The sequence below is a fragment of the Mus musculus genome, chromosome 5 (assembly GCF_000001635.26).
Source record: "Mus musculus strain C57BL/6J chromosome 5, GRCm38.p6 C57BL/6J".
Lineage (NCBI taxonomy): Eukaryota > Metazoa > Chordata > Mammalia > Rodentia > Muridae > Mus > Mus musculus.
The window spans coordinates 142,694,083-142,716,731 of record NC_000071.6 but is presented as its reverse complement, the minus strand read 5'-3'; the positions used below and the strand labels follow the sequence as shown (position 1 = coordinate 142,716,731).

Here is a 22,649-nt window from a genome sequence, read left to right as displayed (position 1 = left end):
GCTGCAGATAACTCATGAAGGTTTGCCCGAGTTCAATCCACAGCCACAGGGCAATGTGAGGCAGGACTTGTCCTGTCCACTATGAGCTGATGAAGACGGACAGGGCTCTGAACAAGTCTGTCTCGGGGGAGTCCCAAAGGGATCCACCATCCTCATGGGCCAGCCTCACAGATTCCACTGTAAAAATCTACCGGTTTTGGGTGTGAATGTGGCTCAGTTGGTAGAGTTTTTGTTAAGCGCGCATGGCATCCTGGTCCCAACACAGTGTAAAGATAGTGCCTAGAACCCCAATACTCAGGAATCGGGAGCAGGGGGATCAGGAGTTCAAGGTTATCCTCAGCTATACATAGTTGCAAGCCAGCCTGGGCTACAAGAGACCCTGCCTCAGCACAACAACAAAAAATCTGCACCTGTGTGCTGGCCGCCTCCCAGAAGTTAGCCTTATGTGGTACGGTTTGATATACCAGGCAGCACGTGGCAGAAGGAGCCCACAGCAGGCTGCCATGGAGGGGCCATGGAGAGTAGCCTCTGAGGATGACACTGGCTAAGCCCGGTTGCTTGTCTCGTTGTGACTAGCTACAGAATAGAAGGCAAGACCTGGTAGACTCAGACTGTACCTGGAGGGCATGTCCAGGGGTCTTTTGGGGTCTGGGCATTGGGTAAACTTCAGGTTGAGTAAGGTGCTGGGTATCAGAAAGGGCATCTGGGAGGTGGCTTCGCAGACAAGCAATTAAGTACTAAGCAGGGTGGTTGGTGAAGGGGGGGGGGATCTGAGAAAGGCTTGGTCCTGAGTGGAGCCAGCTGATACATACAGGCCTGAGCAAGCTAAGCCTCAGCACACTACACTTGCCCAGGCGCATGCACTCACACACACAATGTTGCAAATTTCCAAAGTTGAAACGGTCCTCTTAGAGGAAGGCGGGGGTGGGGGGTGGGGTGGGGGGTGGGGGGGGGTGGGGGGGGGTGGGGGGGTGTCAAAAAGACTCAGGGAATAAAGATATAAAGATTGCAAGTCCAGCTGAACTACACAAGATTCTCAAGGCCCCTCCTCAAGATTAGTCAACCAGTAACAAGTGCCATGGAAAGGAGAGTCTTTCTCCCCACAGCAGAGCTGCCTTCAGGCTGTGCAGGGAGCCCAGGGTACACCGCTGTCCTGAGTTAACGTAACCTGGGCTGGGGTGGGCTTCTCAGTGCGGCTGTCTTTGAGTTATCCACACTCCTGTGAATCAGTCAAATTAACTCTCCAAAGCTAGATGGGGTGGGACTGGTTGTTGTTGTTGTTGTTGTTGTTGTTGTTGTTGTGCAGATTGTATGCCCTATCTGTTCATATCCCTCAGGGAAAAGTCACGCAACCGACACACAAAATATGCCTGTCCCCAAACTTACTGCAGCTATGACCTCCCAATCTCACATGCTGTTCACACTCTCGAACCCTGGCATACACAGGTGTGTGCACATATCCCTCCCACCCCGGGGGTCCATCCCTCTCCGTCCATAGTCCCCATCCCCAGCCCAGTGTGTGTAGGCCTTTCCGGCTCACCTCCCCAACCAGGGCATGCCCAATGGTGTCCCCAGACCGGTGCCCCTTGGGGGAGGGGTCTCAGTACTCACTCTCTCCAGTCATCACACCCTGCGTGTACCTCTTGGGCAGTAATCCCGTGTAGCCATAGAAGCTAGATTGCTGCACTTAAGAGAGAGGGGGACGTGGTCAGATACCTTGTGCCTCTGATTGCCTCAGAGGCAATTGTGGACCTTCTATGCTATGATGGCACTAGAAGGCAGGAATTCGCACCAGAGGCAATGTGAGGTCTACCACGGCCATACAGAAACACAGGAAAGAAACAGTGTTGCCCCCAAAAGTTCACAGAGCACAGTCACCTTCCTGCCCCTGGGGTTCAATGTCACTGACAAGTCCTGGCTAATGGGAGCAGAGGTGATATATGACCCTTGCTGGATGAGACAGGGTGAGCTTACTCTCAGCCTTTCTTCCAGCCGCAGTGACAGAGGCTATCGGTTGAAATAGGGCTGTCAAGCTAAACTCTCCCCACCCCTCGGCTGCCTGAAACACAGCCTCCACCTCCACTTCTGATGGGTTTGGACCATGCAGCAAAGGCAAGAGACATCTGTGTACACGTGTAATGTTGGGAGCTGGAGGCATCAGGATTAGGAGTTCAAAGCCAGCCTGGACCACATGAGATCCTGTCTCAATAAAGAGGGGAGTGGGTTGGGGATGTAGCTTAGTTAGAATAGAGTTTGCCTAACATCCATGAAGCCCTAGTTCCATGCCTAGCACTGCACAAACTGGATGGTGTGTGTGTGTGTGTGTGTGTGTGTGTGTGTGTGTGTCCTAGCACTAAGGAGGTAAAGACAGGAGGGTCAGGATCAGGGGTTCAAGAGAACCAGGTAGCTGCACCTCCCTGAGCCACTTGAGAGTGACCTTAGTGTATGTGACGGTCTGTGTGCATGCACACTCTGGGTGTATGGACTCATGCCCAGCACTGGGATGACTCACCCTGTACAGTGTGCCGCCTGTACAAAGCCACAGGGTGCTTGGGCTCAGCCCTCCTGATGCATCCCGGCCCCACTCCCTACCTGTGCAACCAAAGGCCACAGTGCCCACGGCGGCCAGGTTGATGGCGTAAGCCTGGTCGTGAGAGAAGAGCTGCAGCCACACATCGCATATGCTGATAAAGAGCAAGGGACCCAAGGCGAGGAGGTAGCCTGCAGGGCGTGAGCAGAGAAGCTGTGAGGGCACAGTGAGCCAGCGGCTGCGAGTACCTCATCTCCTGCCATCTTCCAGAGAGGTAAATCTCAGACATCATGCCTACCTGCACGACAGCCCCCAAAATTAGGCAGGTAAAAGACACCAGAAGAGTCTCCGATGGGTGGTTCTCAACCTGAGGGTCGCAACCCCCATAAGGGTTGAATGACTCTTTCCCAGGGGGGTCACCAAAGATCATCAAAAACCACTGATATTTACATTATGATTCATAACAGTAGCAAGTTTACAGTTATGACATAGCAACGAAAATCATTTTATTTCTTTGGGGGTCACCACAACGTGAGGAACTGTATTAAAGGGTTGCAGCAGTGTCAGGGTGGTTGAGAAGAATTGGTCTAAGCCGGGCATCGTGATGCACACCTTTAATTCCAGCACTTGGGAGGCAGAGGCAGGCAAATTTCTGAGTTCGAGGCCAGCCTGGTCTACAGAGTGAGTTCCAGGATAGCCAGGGCTACACAGAGAAACCCTGTCTTGAAAAAAAAAAAAAAGAAAGAAAGAAAGAAAGGAAAGAAGAAAAAAGAAAGAGAGAAAGAGAAAGAAAAAAGAAAGAAAGGAAGGAAGGAAGGAAGAAAAAAGAGAGAGAGAAAGAAAGAAAGAAAGAAAGAAAGAAAGAAAGAAAGAGAGAAAGAAAGAAAGAAAACAAGAAAAAAGAAAGAAAGAAAAATTGGTCTACAGGGAAATGGTGTGAGCTTCCTGGAGGAGGAGGCACTAGGGCTAAATCTATGGATAAAGGGAGGGCTTATGTAAGGACCTAGGGATGGACAAGAGACGGTGCCACTGTACTTATTCTTACTCTGACTCCAACCACGAAGGCTGCACTGGTCCTAGAGAAAGCACCTGTTTCACAGGTGAGGCTGGGAAGCTGGGTGGGCGGATGCCATGGGCTAGGAGCTCGAAGGAGGAGCCTGGAGTCTCTGGAAAGGGGACACCACAGGGCGGGCTTGATTACCTGTGGTGATCCTGGTGTGCAGGTTCAACCTCTCCACCACAACGTTGTTTAGGAGCACAGCCGCCAATGCCACCAGGATATAGGTGAGGCTCATGTCAAATACGATGGAGGTCCCTGGATAGAAGAGGGACAGTGACTCAGAGAGGAACTTCCAGCTTCCTCAATCACCTGCAAAGTCTCTTTACCCTCCCTGAGGGGCTGACTTCTGAGTAAATCGGTGGATAGGCTGAGTTCACTCAACAATTGCCAGTGGAGCTGAGGTTCTCCTCTGTCTGCCACGGTGGTCCCTGGCTAACTCAGCTTCCACACACAGGTCCATAAATGACCTCTACTCCCTGTAGAGGTTTAAATGTGAGATGTCCTCCATGGGCTCCACATGTTGCAACACCTGATCCCCAGCAGGTGGCGCTGTTTTGAGGAGGTTGTGGAACCTTTAGGAGGTGGAGCCTCCCTGGAGGAAGTGAATCACCAGAGGAGGGCCTTGGGTTTTATAGGAGGAGCCACTTTCTGTTCACATTCTGCCTCCGGAGTGTGACAACAGTATGAACAGCCAGACTCTTGCCTTGATCACGGTGCCTTCCCTGCCTGCTGCCATGCCTTTGCTCTCAGGGTGGACCGTATCTGGCAAACTGTGAGTCAGAATAAACCCTTCCTCCCTTCAATGGCTTTTTGTCAAGCATGTTACCATAGCAACAAGAAAAGTAACTACTACGCTCCCCAAATAAAGGTCCCACCACAGGTTTTCATCCACGCTGTAATCTGCAGTGTCTCGGAAAACCAATCAGTTGTTCTCTCCAGGCAACATCCCCAGGCGGGGTCCCGTCCCTTGGGATTCTCAGAGGGCCCCAGCCAGGGAGGGGGTGCTGAGATGTCTTTGAGGGCTGTGTGGGTGGAGGAGGAACCCACCTGGGTACTTGTGGTGAAGATAGTCGACATCGGTGATAAAGCTGTTGTATGGCAGTAGGAAGCCCACGCCAGCCAGCAGCATGGCAAAGTAGATGGCATGGTAGCGGTCATCTGGCACAGGCTCCTCTACCGCTAAGTGGGGAGACACCAAGACAGACTAGTGAGCACACACAGGCTGTGACCATTGCACCACAGTTGCTATCTACACCGCCACGGCATTGCCCACCACCAGGGCCCAGGCATGCGATCACTATCTATAAGACCACAGACGCCATGCCAGTGTTACCTTTCCTTTCCTGTTCTACCTATCATCTATCTATCTATCTATCTATCTATCTATCTATCTATCTATCTATCTATCTATCATCAATCAATCTACCATCTATCTATCTATCATCTATCAATTTACCATCTATCTATCAATCATCTATCTATCTATCTATCTATCTATCTATCTATTACCTATCTACCTATCTATCTACCTATCTACTTTTCAAGTGTTTGTGTGTGTGCCCATAGAACCTGAGGGTGTCCCACTTTCTGAAGTTGAAGTTACAGGCAGTTGTTAGTCACCTAATGTGGGTGCTGGGAATTGAACTTGGGTCCTCTCAAAGAGCAGAAAGAACTCTAACCTTTGAGCCATCTCTCTAGCCCCACCTCCTCTTCTTTTTAATTTAAATTCTAGCTGAGCATGGTAGCACAGGTCTCTAACACAGCACTCTGGAGGTAGAGGCAGGGGGATCATAGATGTGCTCTATTGTGCTTGGCTTTAAAAAAAAAAGATTTGTTTGTTTGTTTGTTTTATGTATGTGAGTACACAGTCGCTGTCTTCAGACACACCAGAAGAGGGCATCAGATCCCATTACAGATTATTGTGAGCCACCATGTAGTTGCTGGGATTTGAACTCAGGACCTCTGGAAGAGCAGTCAGTGCTCTTAACCGCTGAGCCCCTGCCCCTTTTATTTAAATTTTAGTTGGGCGTGGTGGCACAGGGTCTTTAATCCAGCACTCTGGAGGTAGAGGCAGGTGAATTATAGATGTGTTCCTGTGCCTGACTTTTTAGATGGGTTCTGGGATTTGAACTCAGATCCCCATACTTGCTGGGCAGGTGCTTTGAACCATTTCCCGAGGGCCAGTGATAACCAATGCCAGTTGTCAAAGAGATGCGGTTTAGACTCAATGGAAAAAAATCTCTGGCCATGGTGATGTGAGATTACCTAGATTGGGCTAAATGAGGTGGTGAGATGCACCCACCATACGGGTAGCACCAATCCCACTGGCTGGGGCTCTGGCCTGAACGGAAACAGGAAAGAGCTGAACAGCACTCTCATCTCTCAACCAGCTCACGCTCCTGCCGCCATGCCTTCTCCGTCATGATGGTCTGTATGTTTCAGACTCTGAGCCACAGCAAACCTTTTCCCTCCTTTAAGTTGCCTTTGTCAGACATTTTGTCACAGCAACAAGACACATAGCCAACCCAGCCACTATGGCCACCAAGAGTGCTGTCACTGTACCTTGCTGTCCACCACGGTCACAGCCACTGTTCACCAGAAGCCATCCCATCACAACCACCCTGGCCACAGCCTCAGCCACAGCAAGCCTGGCCAAATGGTGGGGCGACCCTGCAATGGGACCAGCCATGGCAATGCTTTGTGGGGCTAGCAAGGTCTAATGCTCTAATGCAGTGTCCAGTTGCCTCCCCAGATAGAAAGCTGGGATCCAGGGACCAGAATGGACATGCAGTGACACTTGTGATTGTCTCTTTAGCAACTGCAGATGAGACGCTCATTCTGTCCCCGCTCATCTGGTAGCTTTCTTTTGTTTTCCTTTCTTCTCCAAGATCTCACGTAGCTCAGGCTGGTCTCCAACTCATCATGTAGCCAAAGATGACCCTGAACTTCTGATCTTCCTGTCTCTACTTCCCGAGTGCTGGGATTACAGGCACACACCACCATATTTGATTTTTTTTGATCCTGAGGTTGGAACCTAGGGCCTCACACCTGCTAAGCAACCACTCCACCATCTGTGCTATGTCCCCATCCCCTGATCTAAGGAGCTTTAGCTTGCACCCCAAGACACGGTTCCGTCATTTTGGGCATGAAGCATTGCCACTCTGGTCCAGGTTCAACAGCCAAGGGAGACCTTTGTGGATGGGGGGTTAATCCCGGCCATCAAGGGCATGGAAAGTTGCTGCTGTGTGTAGAAATGAGGAAGAACGAGCCCGGCGTGAGAGGGACACTTGGCCTCTTGTGGCACTTCCATCCCACGTGTTACAGCTAAGGGGAGATACCAAGAATCCAGTGCACGCAGGGGCCCTAATGCCCCAAACCTTGGGAAATAAAGGCTTGGACACCAGCCAGGACCAGAGCGGTGAGCAGGGAGGTGTCTGCTGGCAGCAGAGGGAACCTGAATGAGCCGGTCAAGAATGTATGCTATGATCACGTGACAGATGTCCCTGAGTGTACGTGTTGGGGGGGTGCACGTGTGGAGGCCAGTGGGTGACATCAGGTACTCTACCTCTCTCTACCTTATGTTTGAGACAGTCTCTCACTGAGGCTGGAGATCACCAATCAAGCTAGACTGGCTGGTCAGAGCCCCAGGGATCCCCCTCTTCCCCCAGTTCTGGGATGGGAACCTGCTTGGGTCTTTTTATTTTTGTTTTCAAAAAGTACTTACTTATTTTATGTGTAGAAGTGTTTTCATGAGGGGCTGGTGAGATGGCTCAGCGCGTAAGAGCACTGACTGCTCTTCCAAAGGTCCTGAGTTCAAATCCCAGCAACCACATGGTGGCTCACAACCACCCATAATGAGATCTGACACCCTCTTCTGGTGTGTCAGAAGACAGCTACAGTGCACTTCTATATAATAATAAATAAAGTTCTGGGCCGGAGAGAGCAGGACCGACTAGAGTGAGTGGGGCCAACTGGAACAAACAGAGATCCTAAAATTCAATTCCCAACAACCACATGAAGGCTCACAACCATCTGTACAGCTACAGTGTACTTACATGCATAAAAATAAATAAATCTAAAACAAAAAAGGTGTTTTCGTGAATGTGTATTTGTGGGTCGTGCTTGCTGGTGCCTGCAGAGGCCAGGAAAAGGCATCAGATCCCCTGGAACCAGTTAAGGATGGTTGTGAGCCACCGTGTGAGTGCTGGGATCAGAACCCGGGTCCTCATGCTTGCACAGCAAGCACTTCACCTGCTGATCCGCCCACCTGGCTGCATGTGGAGGCCAGAGACAACTTGTGGACATCAGTTCTTTCTACCATGTGGATTCTGGAGATCAAAGTTAAGTCACCAGGCTTTGTGGCAAGCTCCTTTACCCACTGAGCCAGCTCGCTGGCCCTTAAATATTTTTTATTCCCTCTTGCATGCCCTTATCAGTAACCTAAGGCTCAGTGGGTAGTGGCGAGTGTGGCCAAAGCTTACAACCTCAATTCAGTCTTCAGACCCTGCCTGGTGAAAGAAAATTCACCCCTGCAAGTTTCCCTCTGACCTCCACAACACGTGTGTGCCCTCCACCCCGCTAGAATAAACAAACAAACATAAACCTTTCTCCCCCACCCCCACCCCCATTTCTTTCTTTCCTTCCTTCATTCAAGGAGTGGGTTTGGCATCTCTATGTGTAGCATTGACGGTCCTGGAACTGGCTATATAGACCAAGCTGGCCTTGAACTCACGAAGATTGCCTCCCCAGTGCTGCTATTAAAGACATGCACCCCACAACCAGATTCCCCCCACACACACACACACTTAAAGATGTGCTCTGAGACTGGAGAGATGGCTCAGCGATTAAGAGCACTGGCTGTTCTTCCAGAGGTCCTGGGTTCAGTTCTGAGCACCCACATGGCACCCTACAAGTGTCTATAACTCCTGGTCCAAGGGATCTGACACCCTCACACAGTCAAAACACCAATGTAAATAAAATCAAAATAAATGATTTTTTTTTTTTTACAGCTCCAAATTGCTAGCTGTATTGAGGTTACAGGGCTGCAAGGATTGCTGGCAGTTAGCGGTGGCCTCTGAGGAATGGGCTCCCATGGTTTCAGGGGCCCAAACATGAGCTGTGTCACGCTTAGCGGTGGCATGACCCTGATTTGGCTTTATCTGGGTAGTAAGTATGGTTAAGGAGTTGAGTTGGCAAACTGCACACTGCGAGGGGCTCTTTCATCACTCAGCAGCTGAGGCCTGGGCCTTGGTTGTTCCATGACTCATTGAGGTGTGGCCATGGAGGTCCTGCAGAAAGTGGTCCTTGAGTTCATCTGACAGATAAACGACTCTGAGTGGGCCTGACCTAATCTGGTGGGGCTTCTGGTCTTCTGGTGATCTCAGCCTGGGCTGGGATCCAGGCTGCTCTGACCTGCCTGCTTTGTACACTTTGGACTATCTGCTGTGACTTACTTCTGCCATTAATGCATGCATGCATGCATCCATCCATCCACCTATCCATCCATCCATCCATCCACCCACCCACCCATCTATCCATCTACCTGTCCATCCATCCACCCATCCATCCATCCACCTGTCCATCCATCTATCTATTCATCCATTCATCTATCCATCCATCCATCAATCCATCCATCCACCTGTCCATCCATCCATCCATCCATCCATCCATCCATTCATCCATCCATCCATCCATCCACCCATCCATCCATCCACCTGTCCATCCACATGTCCATCCATCCATCCATCCATCCATCCATCCATCCATTCATCCATCCTCCCTCCATCTATTCATCTTTCATCCATCAGTCATCCATTTGTCCATACATCTGCCATTCATCTATCTTCCATCCACCCATCTTTTGATCACCCATCCCCCACCCATTCTTCAGTCATCCTTTTATCCATCCATCTAGCCATTATTTATTCTCCCATCCATCATCTTTATTAATCCATCTACATGTCCACCCATCCATCCTCCATCATCCACCCCACTGTCCTTCCACCCTTCATCAATCCATGTTCACACACCCATATATCCTCCATCCACCCATCATCTGAATATCCCTCTACCCATCCACCTATCCATCCATTTACCCACTCTGTGGTCTATTTAATCAACCTATCTATCCACCCACCTGTCATCTAGCTCTCTGTCCATTTATCTACTCTCCTACTCATCCATCTGTCATCTACCTATTCATCTATCATTTCGGATATCTATTATTTGGCTTTATTAAGAGAAAGTCAAGTTATGCAGCTGAGGCTGGCCTAGGATTGTGGTAATCCTCTCTCAGCTTCCCGAATGCTGGGATTATAAGTCTGAGCCACTATCTCTGGCCTTCTATCTATCTATCTATCTATCTATCCATCCATCCATCATCTATCTATCTATCTACCTATCTATCTATTTATCATCTATCAATCACTTCTCTATTATCCATCTATCTATATCTATCTTCTGTTACCTCTCTCTATATCCGTCAGTCATCTATCACTTACCTATTATGTATGTACGTATCCATCTATCTATGTATCTCTCATTTATCTATCATATATGTATCTATCCACCTACGTATCTATGTACCTATGTATGCATGTATCCGTCCATCCATCCATCTATCCATCATCCATCACTTCTCTATCATCTTTGTATCTATGTATGTATGTATCTATCACCTATCCATCTCCTTTCTTCTTTCCTTTCTTCTATCTAGCATCTCCTGATGCTTTTCTCTAACCAAACGCCGGTTGCCATAGCCTCCAACACTAAGTGTGCCATACTTGTAGACTTTACAGTTTAATGCATCGCTGACACCTAAGTCTCGCCTACTCCCTGGTCCAGTCTGCCGGGCCCTTCCCCCACCATGTCTCTTGTCATCCTTGGGGGCTGGAACTGAAGTGACTCCATCCCTCTGCACAGGATCAGGTGTTCTTTGCAGCCCAACATGGGGCTTATCGAGCAGAACACCACCATCCACACAAGGTGCTACCCTCACAGGTGGCTCCCAGGTGTTCACAGGTGCTACCCTCACAGGTGGCTCCAGGTGCTTCTTACAGGTGGCTCCCAGATAGTGCTAAGGGATACTATGAATTTTGCTGCAGCTGTGTTGAGGTCTGTGCCTTGTCCCTCAAGAATACAAAGTTCTCAAGCAAGGGAGGGATGATGGCAGGGTTGAACTTGGACCCACTAACCCTAGAGCTGCTCTGCAAGTCCAAAATGCACAGTCATTTGGACCAGCTCTTCAGTTTGGGGAAACAGGCTCAGAGATGTTTAGGTCTTTGCTCTAGATCACACAGCAGAACTGAAAAGAAGAGACTAGAACTTCACATCTAACCCTCACTCTCTGCAACCAGGAATGGTTTGCTTTGAAGAACACAAATGAGAAGGAGACTCGACAGGGACTATGCTGTGGACGGCCACTAGCAGAGGTCACATGACACACACCAGAGTTAGGTATAGTTGTTATTTGTTACCCAAGCCACCTACTTCATCCTGACTGAGCCTCTTAGTCCCTATGGCAACCTGAATCACCTCCTGCCCCAAAGACTGACCAGGGTCCATGTGGCCAGTCACTGCCCTGGGGCAGACAATGTCACTTACTCACCAGAGTCTGTGAAAGTGGGGACACCCCTGACTCTGATGCCTGGATCCTGAGCCCCCTCTGCTGTCGTCTCCAGCTGGAAGTTGTCAAAGCTAAAGCTTGTCACCACACTCTGGTCAGATGTGGCTGCCACGCAGGGCTCCTTGAGGCGCTGGCTTCCGATAGAGCCCATGGCAGTTCACACTGTGATGAAAGGAGATGAGGCAGTAAGGCTGGGGGGGGGGCACTGTGATCCCACAGTTAAGTCTTCAGGGTGCGTACCTCAGGGTCATTCTATTCATTCACTCCTCACCCATTGGTTTACTTGTTTAAATATATTTTGTGGGACTGAGGGCAAAGCTCAGAGACACACAAGCTATACAGGGGCTCTACCACTGAGCCACACCCCCAGCCCCTCACTGGGGGATTCTAGGCAGGGGCTCTACCACTGAGCCACGCCCCCAGCCCCTCACTGGGGGATTCTAGGCAGGGGCTCTACCACTGAGCCACACCCCAGCCCCTCACTGGGGGATTCTAGGCAGGGGCTCTACCACTGAGCCACGCCCCCAGCCCCTCACTGGGGGATTCTAGGCAAGGGCTCTACCACTGAGCCACACCGCAGCCCCTCACTGGGGGAATCTAGGCAGGGGCTCTACCACTGAGCCGTACAGATCAAAGTCTTACCACAATGTTTCTTGCTCCAGTTCAGATCTACCAGCCCTTATTTTGAAGGGAAGGGAATCTGTGCCTGGGCAATGCCCCGTGTGCATGGAGTGCCTCACTTTTCTTCCTTTAACTTTTGTCAGATGAATTTTCAAACTCTGTTCCAATTTTTATGTGATAATGAGAAGATGCACACTCTTCCTAGAGCATGCAACGTGCATAGTGATGATAACATTTGACCGGTGGACCCAGACCACGGACAGAGACAGCCTGTCTTTCTCACCAAGCACATGTGAGAGAAGCCATGGAAGAAGCTGGAGGCCCCACCTCTAAAAGATGCCACCTTTAAGAAGTACACTGATCACTTCTGGACCTGTGTCACCAGTGTGCCCTGTGCCACAGCCACCTGCTTTCATTTCTTTACCAGGTCTTCATTTCTGCAGCTCTGCTACCTCAGTTTACCTCTTATCCAGATCCCCAGGTGAGATCTTCCCGGCAGTTAGGAAATCCTGCTCCTGGGTATGTCATCTCTGCATCCTCTAACTCTTGACAGAGTGGTGTTCGGGTCAGAGACTGAGATGTGCTCTCCTTGGAGCCTTGGAGCCTGCAGCATACTTAAGATCTGGGACCTAAGGAACTCTACACCGATCGGTAATGATCCAGGACTCATGGTCAGTGGACAAGAGGCAGGAAACTTGTCTCTGAGTGCTAGGAAGGAAGGTGAAGCTCCCCTCCCGTCACTCTGGTCCTATCTGGATTCGGGAGAGGCTTAGAAGGGTTTAAGGCATAGCTGGCCTGGGCTTGAGTGACAGTGACATTGGGTACAACCCCAGTCTTGTCGGTCACTCGGCATGCAGATCCCTGATCTCCAAAGAGTCTGGGTTAGTGAAGGCTTAGAGTTACCGGGTCAGACTACTGCCTGCCAACCTTAGACAGGAGGGGCTGGGGAAGGGGGGCACTGTTGGAACGCCATTCAGTGTCCCCTGGTCCACCTGGAACGGAAGCTCAGTCCTGGAGGACACCCGGCTCCTCTTCAGTAGGGGTTCCCATGATGCAGTCTCCCAGACAGCGTGAGAGGTTTCTGCCTGGCTGAGGCCACACCATCCGGGAAGGCGGACGTGTTCGGCATCCTGCCAGGCTGCTTGCTCTGGCTCAGTCAGCGTGGCGGGCAGCTGCCACCTACACTGTCCCCATGGCTTTCATCTCTCTCCTTTCCCAGCCCCCAACATGCAACATCCAGGGTCTCAGGTCCCTCCTCTCCTACATCCACTTTAATTAAAATTCAAGGGCATACAGATAGACATTGGAAGGGAAGCTCTTCTCCATGCTCCTGACTTCGGACCCCTCAGTGCTTGTCACGAAAGCATTGTGGATGATACAGGACATTTATTTAGTTTTCAGACCATCCTTGGCACCAAACACCCACCTAGAGGGTGAGAGAGTACTTCACAAAGAGGGACTGGGTGGTTGCTAGGAAAAATTTAGCTACGCACACTTGGCGTTTTAATAGTGATGCAAGCCACCCCTAAGTACCCTGTGGGTCAAAGAGGGCTCCGAGCTCTCAGTAGTCCTGTAAAACTAGGCACACAACACCAGTCTGAAGAAGAGATAACCAAAAAGGCAGAGGAGGGCCAAACCCACAGCCAGACAGCTCTAACTGAACCCTGACCCGGCTGACCACCACTGGCCTCTCTCAGATGCTGTAGGGATTGTCTCTCAGGCTGCTTGCCCCACATGTGCAGTCGGCAGAAGAGGCAGAAAAATTACATTTCACTTGGAAAGCCAGCCTGCTCAACCTCCTCGGGCCTTGAACTTCTGGCTCCAGCCACAAGTCTTGTTTACTAAGATGCCCTTGGATGCCCCTGTCCCGTGCCCAGACGTTGTTTAGGGAGTCTCCCTCAGCATCCTAAGGCTCCACTCCCCGCTGCAGGATTGTGGGTTTTGAGCTACTTTGGGCAGCTCCTCTGAGTGCCAGGGGACAGATGACTGTAACATCAATGCCACAGACTGGTCAAGGCCTGGGATGCCCGCAGGGCAGAGGGGTAGCCCAGGCCCATCTCTCTCCATGCTTTAGGTTCCTGCACAGTCCGGACACTAGCAGACCTTGATGTTTCTTCCGCAGGAAGCACTAGCAGTATCAAACTTGGACCCCGGCCCACAGGGCCACCAGCAAAGAGAGACTTCAGGGGCAACTCGGAGGTCGTGACCCAGTGCCCAGGCCCCGCCTCTGTCATAACCTTTTTCAAAACTAGAAGGAAGCTGGCTGGGCAGAAGGGCGTGATGGAAGGAGATGGGTCCGGAAGGAACTTCAGGTGCAAGGTCCCCTGAGGTGTGACCAAGGGAGGACATAATGCCGTGATCCGGCTCGGCCAAGGCCACCCGCGTCTGTCCCCTTCTAGAGCCTGCGTCCCGCCCTCGCAGCTCGGATGCAGGGGATCTTGCACTGTGCGAGGGTACCCATCCTCCCCGGACAAGGGGTGCGGCAACCATCCGGTGCCTGGGAGGGCGGAAGGGAGAGGCGGCGCGACTGGGGCCGCGCGCCGCAGACAAAGGCTCCGACAGGTCCCCGCCGGCGTCTCCCTGCCACCTCCGTGGCGACACTCACCTCGGGCGGCCCCAGGCTGGGATCCTCGCTGCCTGCCTGCCGCCCGCGCCCGGACCCTTTGCGCTGTGCCCCGCTTCTCGAGGCTTGGGACCGGGCGCGGCGGGCGTCCTGCTCGGTGTCCCGGTCCGCGGGCCCGGGTCCGTGAGCGCGTGCTGGGGGCGCAGCAGCTGCAGCGAGCTAGCCCGGCCCACGCCCCGCCCGCCCTCCTAGCTCCGCCCTCCTAGCTCCGCCCACCGCGTGACTCCGCCCAAGTCCCGCCTCCAACCACACTTTTCACCATCCAGATGCCCCGCCCACCCTCGTGGCCCCGCCCCTCACACCCCGCCCACTCCACAGGGCTCCACCCAGGTCCGGCCTCCAGTGGGGCCTACGGCCACTCAGTCTCCCAGTCTCCCTGCCCACGCTACATCCACTCTGTATAAATCCGCCCCTAAACCCCTCTTTCTCTCCTATACACTCCGCCCAATCTCTACCTGCGCTCTCCGCCCCTGGCCCTACCCAGTCTTTACCATATTCCCCGCCCCATTTTCTTTACCTATGCTCCACTCACTCTATATGACCCCGCCTCTGGCTCCGCCTCTGAACTGCCCACTCTAATGCCCCCAAGCCTCTTTGCTGTCTTCACCCTCGTTCCTTCTGTGCCCTTAGCCAGCCCCAACCCAGACCACAGAGCCTGCCCCCTTTCCCTGCCTTCCTCTCCGCTGGCCCTAGCCTCACCTCTATTCTTTCTTCACCCCTATTCCTTCCCCGCTTCCCTTGATGCGTGCTGGGCCCTTCTTCCATCCCCCTCTTCCCCTGCTCCTACTTCATTTGCCTAGTTCCACCCCCATTATTCCCACATGCTCCACTCTCCTCCTCTGGGCCCACTTCGTCCCACCTACCTGGCCTCACCTCTAGCCCTCATACATGACTTCTTATTCACTACCTGCTAGCTCCGCCCCATCACTTCCCTGTGCCACGCCCCCATGGCCCCTCCCACAGCCTTCACACCAGCCCTGCCTCTCTGCCCCGCCTCCCACTCCCATGCTTGTTTCCCCCACACTACCACTCCCCGACGGCGTGGACTCATCCTATGCTGGACCGTGGCTTTCAGCATAAGCGCTGCCTCTACCCATTCACACTCCACTTGTCTTTGCCCACTTCTCTCCACTCTCAGGTTACAGTATCTGACAGTCTAGCATACAGGAAGGTTTGGTGTCTTAGCTGGCCGTCCTCACTTCTCAGTCCCTTCACGATTCTTGCCAGGCTTAGTCTCCTGGAGCTCTAGGTGATCTGCGACAATCTGGGGCTGGCACTGATTGCTTCAGTAGGGCCTATTCTGACCCTGGTCCTGGCCACATGCCCCATGGGGGCCATAAAGATAAGACCAGGAATTAAGTGGGAACAGTACCCTAAGTCCTTACAAACTGGGACCTGTTAATGGGGGCCAGGAGTCTTCAGGACCGAGGCACAGAGAGATGCATTTGTCTGGATACCCCTCCTCTTGCCTGCATTCCCACTTCTTCGTGGAAGCCTGCTTGGTTCTACCCATGCCTGGGGGCTTTCTTGTCATCTTGCTAGCCTCTCTCTCACAGAGCAAAGTTCCTAGAAGTGTCTGTTTTTTTTTAATGGTCTCTTCTTACCGTAGTTCAGGTTGGTCTAGGATTCAGGGTTCTTGTGCCTCAGCCTCTAGAGTGTTGGAATGACAGGTGTGTATTACCATACATACCAGGGAACAGTGTGTGCCCCCTGACCTTCTTTCACAACTCTGTAAGCCACAGAGGTGACCTGTTGGAGGCTCCAGTGAGTTATAACAATGTCAATGTGCAAGCCCCCAAGGCTTTGCATAGTCTACAGCTCTGGGGGTATGATTGTAGCTCAGTACTATTTAAACTACGTGTGGTGCCTCATGTCTGTTATCCCAGCACTTGGAAAGTGCAGGCAGGTTGAGGCCAGCCTGGGCTACAGAGACCCTGCCCTTACTCCTACCCCACCATGGAACTAAAGGAGGAAGGAAAGGAGAGAAGGAAAGAGTGAAGGAGAGAGAGTGGGAGAGAGAGAGAGAGAGAGAGAGAGAGGGAGAGAGAGAGAGAGAGAGATGGAGTCAAGACATGAAATCAGGCAGGGACAGGAAGTAGTTGGGGATATATTTTGTCAATGAAGGGGACAAGACTAGATCCCATTTTAATGTCTTCTTCTTCATGAGAGGATGAAGCAGGAGGATCAAAAGTTGAGGTTAGTCTAGTTATAGGGTGAGTTGAAGGCCAGCCTGAGCAGGTTAGAGTGATGCTATTGTAAAATGAAAGGTAAAAAGAGAGCTGTGAGTTTGGATCAGTAGTATGGCATCTGCCTAGAATCCCCCAGTGAGGGGCTGGGGTGTGGCTCAGTGGTAGAGCCCCTGCCTAGCAAGAGGGTCTTGGTACCATCCCCAGAAGTGCAAATTGAATAAGTAAATAAACAAACCCCTTCCTGGTTCAAATGTCAATTGGGACAACTCTTCTGGAATGTACACTGACCTTAAAAAAAAAAAAAAAAACAACAAAAACACCCTGTTGGTCCAGAAAATCTAACCCAAAGAATTAGTTCTAAATATAGAAAGGCTTTACATGCTAAGATGTTGGTGGCAATAGCAAGCACTGCAGGTGGCTGAGGAGCACAAGAAGGTGCGGATGTCACATGCCTCCCAGCAGGGAACAATAAGAACGCTATATTGAAAAACCCAGGAAAATCAGTGCAATCATGTGTAAGCTCTCCAGCGAAATCTTAAGCCCCCAAGATATGTACATGGTTAGAAAGGATTTAGAATAATATGGAAAGCCAGAAGTATGAAAGTGTGAAGTGACACAGAAATAGGAAGTGGGACAGAATCCAGAAGATGACTTCCACTCTCTCAGTCTAGAAAAACCAGAGGAGCAGGGTAAAGTGGCTTTCTGGGAAATGACAAATGAGCAGAAACCTGCCATCAGAAGAGAAAGAACTAGGAGGCTGGGGAGATGGCTCAATTAATAACATACTTGCTGGGCAAGCATGAGGACTCAAGTTAAAAAATCCCTAGAGCCCACATTAAAAATGGTGACATGTGCCTGTAATCCCAGCACTGGGAGGAAGAGATGAGAGAGAGAGAGAGAGAGAGAGAGAGAGGGGGGGGGGGGAGGGGAGAGGGGAGGAGAGGGGACAGGAGAGAGGGGACAGGAGAGAGGGGACAGGAGAGAGGAGAGAGGAGAGAGGAGAGAGGAGAGAGGAGAGAGGAGAGAGGAGAGAGGAGAGAGGAGAGAGGAGAGAGGAGAGAGGAGAGAGGAGAGAGGAGAGAGGAGAGAGGAGAGAGGAGAGAGGAGAGAGGAGAGAGGAGAGAGGAGAGAGGAGAGAGGAGAGAGGAGGAGAAAGGAGAGAGGAGGAGAAAGGAGAGAGGAGAGAGGAGAGAGGAGAGAGGAGAGAGGAGAGAGGAGAGAGGAGAGAGGAGAGAGGAGAGAGGAGAGAGAGAGACCCTGTGGCTAACTCTCTGCCATTCTAGCCATGTCAACTAGCTCTAGGTTCAGTGAGAGATTCTGTCTCAATAAATATGGTGGGACTGACAAGATGTCTCAGTGACACACTACACACACAGACTCACACACACATACACGTGCACGGTGGACACATGCACAGACACACACACATACATGCACACACACAGACACACATATGCACGTGCACACACATGCACACATGTGCACAAACACATACACATGGACACACACACATGGACACACACATGGACACACACATGCACAGACACACAAATGCACATGCACATACACATACATGCATGCACACAGACATGCACACATATATGCACACATGCACGTGCACACACATACACATGCACACATGCGCACAAACACACACACGGACACACATGCATGGACACACACACACAAAGAAACTTACGTAGAATAAGATCTGGAGTCTAGAGAGACTAGTATAATAAAGAATTCTTATTTCTCTGCTCCCACACACTGGGCTTTAAGTCATAAGGAGATCCTATGAAAGTTTTAAAAGTGGAGGAACCCGAGTTCTTAAAAGCACAGGGAGAAAAAGATGCTTCAACTCCATGAAGGTTACCCTAAGAAAACAACAGTCCATCTTTGAATAATAGCAGAAAAATCTAACTATAGCAACAAGAGCTGAGGGCATTTTGGAAAACAGGGATATGCTACACTGCAAGTGACAGGGGTCTCTCTAAAGAATACATATATATTTTTTAATTTTATGCTTGTGCTTTGTCTGCACATTTAGATGTACATCTGTGTCTACCTACTGCCCAAGCTGGTCAGAAAGGAGCATTGTGTCCCCTGGAACTGAAATTACAGTTGTGACTCACCATGTGTGTGCTGGGATTGAGCCCAGGGACCTCTGCAAGAACAAGTATCTTAACAACAGAGCCATCTCTACAGCTTCCCACCCCGTGTGTGTGTGTGTGTGTGTGTGTGTGTGCATATGAGTGTATAAGATGAACGTCACACACTCTAGGTAAGTACTCTACCACTGAGCCACACCCCAGTACTTAGTCATTAGCTTATGGGAAGGAGGAAATCATAATTATCTACATAGTTACTAAAAAGAAAAAAAACCCCTTTGATTAAATGTAATATGGTTGGCAATGTAATTCAGTTAGTTGGGTAAATACAACATGACTTTGCATGTGTGAAGCCATGAGTTCAATCCTCCAGCACTTCAATAAAATGGAGTACGATGGTACAGACCTGCAATTCTAACACTTGAGAGGTAGAAGCAGAAGGAACTGAAGTCTAAAGCTATCCTTGGCTACGTAGAAACTTTGAGGACAGCCTGAACTACATGAGACCCTGTCTTCCATTCCTGAAAGGGGCGGGGGTGGGGGCTGGAGAGACAACAGCTCAGCGGTTAAGAGCACTGACTGCTCTTCCAGAGGTCCTGAGTTCAATTCCCAGCAACCACATGGTGGCTCACAACCATCTGTAACAGGATCTGATGCCCTCTTCATACATGTCTGAAGACAGCAACAGTGTACTCATATAAATAAAATTTTTTAAAAACTGGAGAAAAAACATATGGAAGGGTGTGTTCAGGTTCTATACAAAGCACGGCACCATTTAACAAGCCGCCTTGGATTCTGGTGCCAGAAGGGTTTTATATAGAACCCCTTGCGGATACCAAGGGACAACTGTACATTTTATTCATAGTAGTAAACTGGAGACAGGCCATGTGTTACGCACAGGAGATGGAGCCAGCCTGCAGCACGCCCACACATGGTGCCCATTTGGGATGTAAAGGAAAGCTTTCCATGTGCCCTGCACCTGTGTGTGCCTCGAACAGACACCATGTGGTCCCATTTCTGCAAATTTCTAGAACAGAGAGGAGTACTCTAAAGCAATCAGATGCTGGCTGCCCTCTGTGGGGATTTGGGGGAGAGGCAGGGCTGGAGGGAGCTATGGGGGGGGGGTCCGTGTCCTGGTAACACATGTCTTGCACATTGCAAGCATTTGTCAAAACTCAGCAGAAGTGCTGGTGCTGCCTGGTAATATGTCCCTGTCATCCCAGCCCTCCAGAGGTGGAGGCAGGAGGATGAGGGGTTCAAGGTCATCCTTGGTTATGTAGTCAGTTTGAGATCAAAATGAAAAGTGTCTGAAAACAACAAAACAAAGCAAACCAGCCAAACCAGAGGTGGAGAGATGACCCAGAGGGTACGAGTACTTCTGCACAAGGACGAGGACCTAAGTTTGGATCCCCAAGCACACGGTTAAAAAGCCAGGCACCCTGGATGCTCAGCCCTGTGGTGGTGATGGACAAAGCAGGATGGGTGGGGCTTGGTGGTGATGGACACAAAGGAGGGTGGGCGGGGCTTGCTGGCGGCCTGTCTAGCCTTTGGCTGAGTGCAAGACACTGCCTCAAGAGAGTAACCCAGAGAGTGACAGAGCAGGACACCTGATGTCTTCCTATGCTCTCCACTCCAACAAGAGCATGCACCTGCACCCATATGTACAGACAGCACACATGCATGTGACACAAACGTGGTGGTGCACACCTACAACCCCAGCACTTGGGAGGTCGAGGCAGGCTGTTCAGAAGTTCAAAAGTCAGAACTCTGCTCCAGTCTGGGTTTCTCTCTCTCTCTCTCTCTCTCTCTCTCTCTCTCTCTCTCTCTCACACACACACACACACACACACACACACACATACATGCATACATACATACACACATAAACACATACATGCATGCATACACACACACGCATGCATGCATGCATGCATACATACATGTACACATGCATGCACACAAATAAACACAGACACACATGAGAGAACAGTCCAGTTCACAGTAATATTTAGCACCTTCACATCTGCAATTGTTCTCTCTCTGTCTCTCTCTCCCATCTCTCCCTCCTTTCTTTTTTCCCTTCCTTCTTTCTACTTTTTTCCCTGACGGTTTCAACATTTAGCCAAGGTTAACCTTGAACTTGCAATCTTCTTGCATCAGACTCTTAAGTACAGGGATGGTAGGCCTGAGCCTTTGAAATCCATTTAATGTAAGTTGGGCCCGAGGCTGGCTGTGCAATGGGGAGGTGGGTTGATGGTTGAGAGAAGAGACAGAATAGACTGTGAGCACCCATGGCAACTCTTGTCGCTTTCACTTATGCTTAACATTTTCATAATAAAACGGTAGCGGAGGGAGGCTGAGATGGCTCAGTGGGTAAAGGTGCTGACTTCAAGCCTGGTGACCTGAGTTCAATTCCAGCACCCACACAGTGCAAAAAGAAGTCTGACTCCTGATGTTGTCTTCTGACTTCCCCAAGTGTATGCTCCCCAGATCAAGTGAATGCAGTTTCAAAGATGTGAGAGAGAGAGAGAGAGAGAGAGAGAGAGAGAGAGAGAGAGAGAGAGAGAGAGAGAACCAGCCACCCTAGGGTACCCCCATCACCCTCAAGTCCTTTCAGGTCCCCTCCCCCGCCGGCTGCTTTCTGTGGACACAAACCCAATTTATTCCCAACTTATTAGCTTAAGGCCATTAGGATCTTTCCCATCAACCCACAAGCAGCCAGAAGCCTGGGTAGGAGGCCTGCTCAGGACACTGTGAGGGAGAGAGGGGGGACCATTGCTATGGTCACAGTGAGCCCGTGTGGGTGTGGCCTTCATACTGACACCTGCTCTTGTTCTCAGGGACTGTGGTGCTCAGAGAATGCTTTCATAGATCACAGATGACAAGAAGCCAGCTGGTAAAAAGGGGAAGCGAGGGAGATGGTGGGTGTTTTATAATAAAACACAGTGACACATCCCTGAAACAATTAGCCACATGTATCCTCATAGCAACCCAGAACTTGGAGCGTCTGGGCTCCCTTTGGGTACACCAAATCAGAGGGATCAAAACCTGGCCTCGGGGAGAAGTGTCCCCTGCGGATTTGCGGAGGGACTGACCTGCCTGAGCTGCTGCCTGGGACCTGAGGAGCAACTCCTGTGCGGCCCGGCCGGAACTCCAGCACCATGGACAGAGTCCTAAGGCGTCTGGGTAGGGAGAGCACAGAGAAGAAACCAAAGCTTCAGAGTAGCTCAGCAGTAAACCGCCTGCCTAGAATCCCCAGGGTACAGTTCAAAGGCAGAGAGCACTGGCTTAGCGTGTAAGAGACTTGCTGAGTGTGTAAGAGGCTGTGGGTTCAGTCCCCAGCACTGTGAAAATAATAAAGGCAGAACGCTTGCCTAGGTTATATAAAGCTCCGGGTTCAGGCCCCAGCCCGGGGGGCTGTGGTGTGGGGGAAGAATTCGTTTTTCCGGCTCAAAGTGATAGCACAGTGGTTAAGAACACTGGCTACTCTTCCCGGGGACCCAAGTTCAATTCCCAGCACCCACATGGTAGGTAGCTTACAACCAGCTGTAACCTCATTCCCAGGCATCTACAGGTATGGTGCACAAACATGCATGCAGTCAAAACACACATGCATCTAAAATTAAAAAAAAAAAAACAAAACAAAAGAAATTAAATGAGTTGTCCCATGCAATCCATTCAAACGATTTCTGAAGCACTTGGGTCCTAGGTTGTGAGAACACTATTCCAGCCCACAGCGCTGTTCATGCTTTTATCAGGGTGTGGTGACATACGCTTGTAATGTCAGCAGTTGGCAAGGTACAGGCAAGAGGATCAGGAATTTAAGGACAACTGGTCTATACAGTGAGTTCTTGGCTATCCTTGTCTCAAAAAGGGCAAAAAAAAAAAAAAAAA

General features: G+C 50.7%; 1 protein-coding gene across 3 annotated transcripts in view; it reads right to left on the bottom strand.

Moving 5' to 3' along the window:
* The window catches only part of Slc29a4 (solute carrier family 29 (nucleoside transporters), member 4), a 30,013-nt gene that overhangs the window by 5,759 nt on the left and 1,605 nt on the right, over positions 1–22,649 (bottom strand). The window contains exons 1-6 of one of the 3 annotated variants that reach the window (XM_006504707.3): positions 14,441–14,654; positions 11,197–11,376; positions 4,638–4,769; positions 3,732–3,845; positions 2,593–2,721; positions 1,612–1,681 (exon numbers count right to left, since the gene is read on the bottom strand). In XM_006504707.3, coding sequence (XP_006504770.1) covers positions 1,612–1,681; positions 2,593–2,676 — 154 coding nt within the window. In that variant the 5' untranslated portion in view covers positions 2,677–2,721; positions 3,732–3,845; positions 4,638–4,769; positions 11,197–11,376; positions 14,441–14,654. Of the gene's footprint in view, positions 1–1,611; positions 1,687–2,592; positions 2,722–3,731; positions 3,846–4,637; positions 4,770–11,196; positions 11,377–14,440; positions 14,655–22,649 lie in introns of those variants that run through there. The other 2 variants (NM_146257.2, XM_006504706.3) reach the window with 2 other exon arrangements.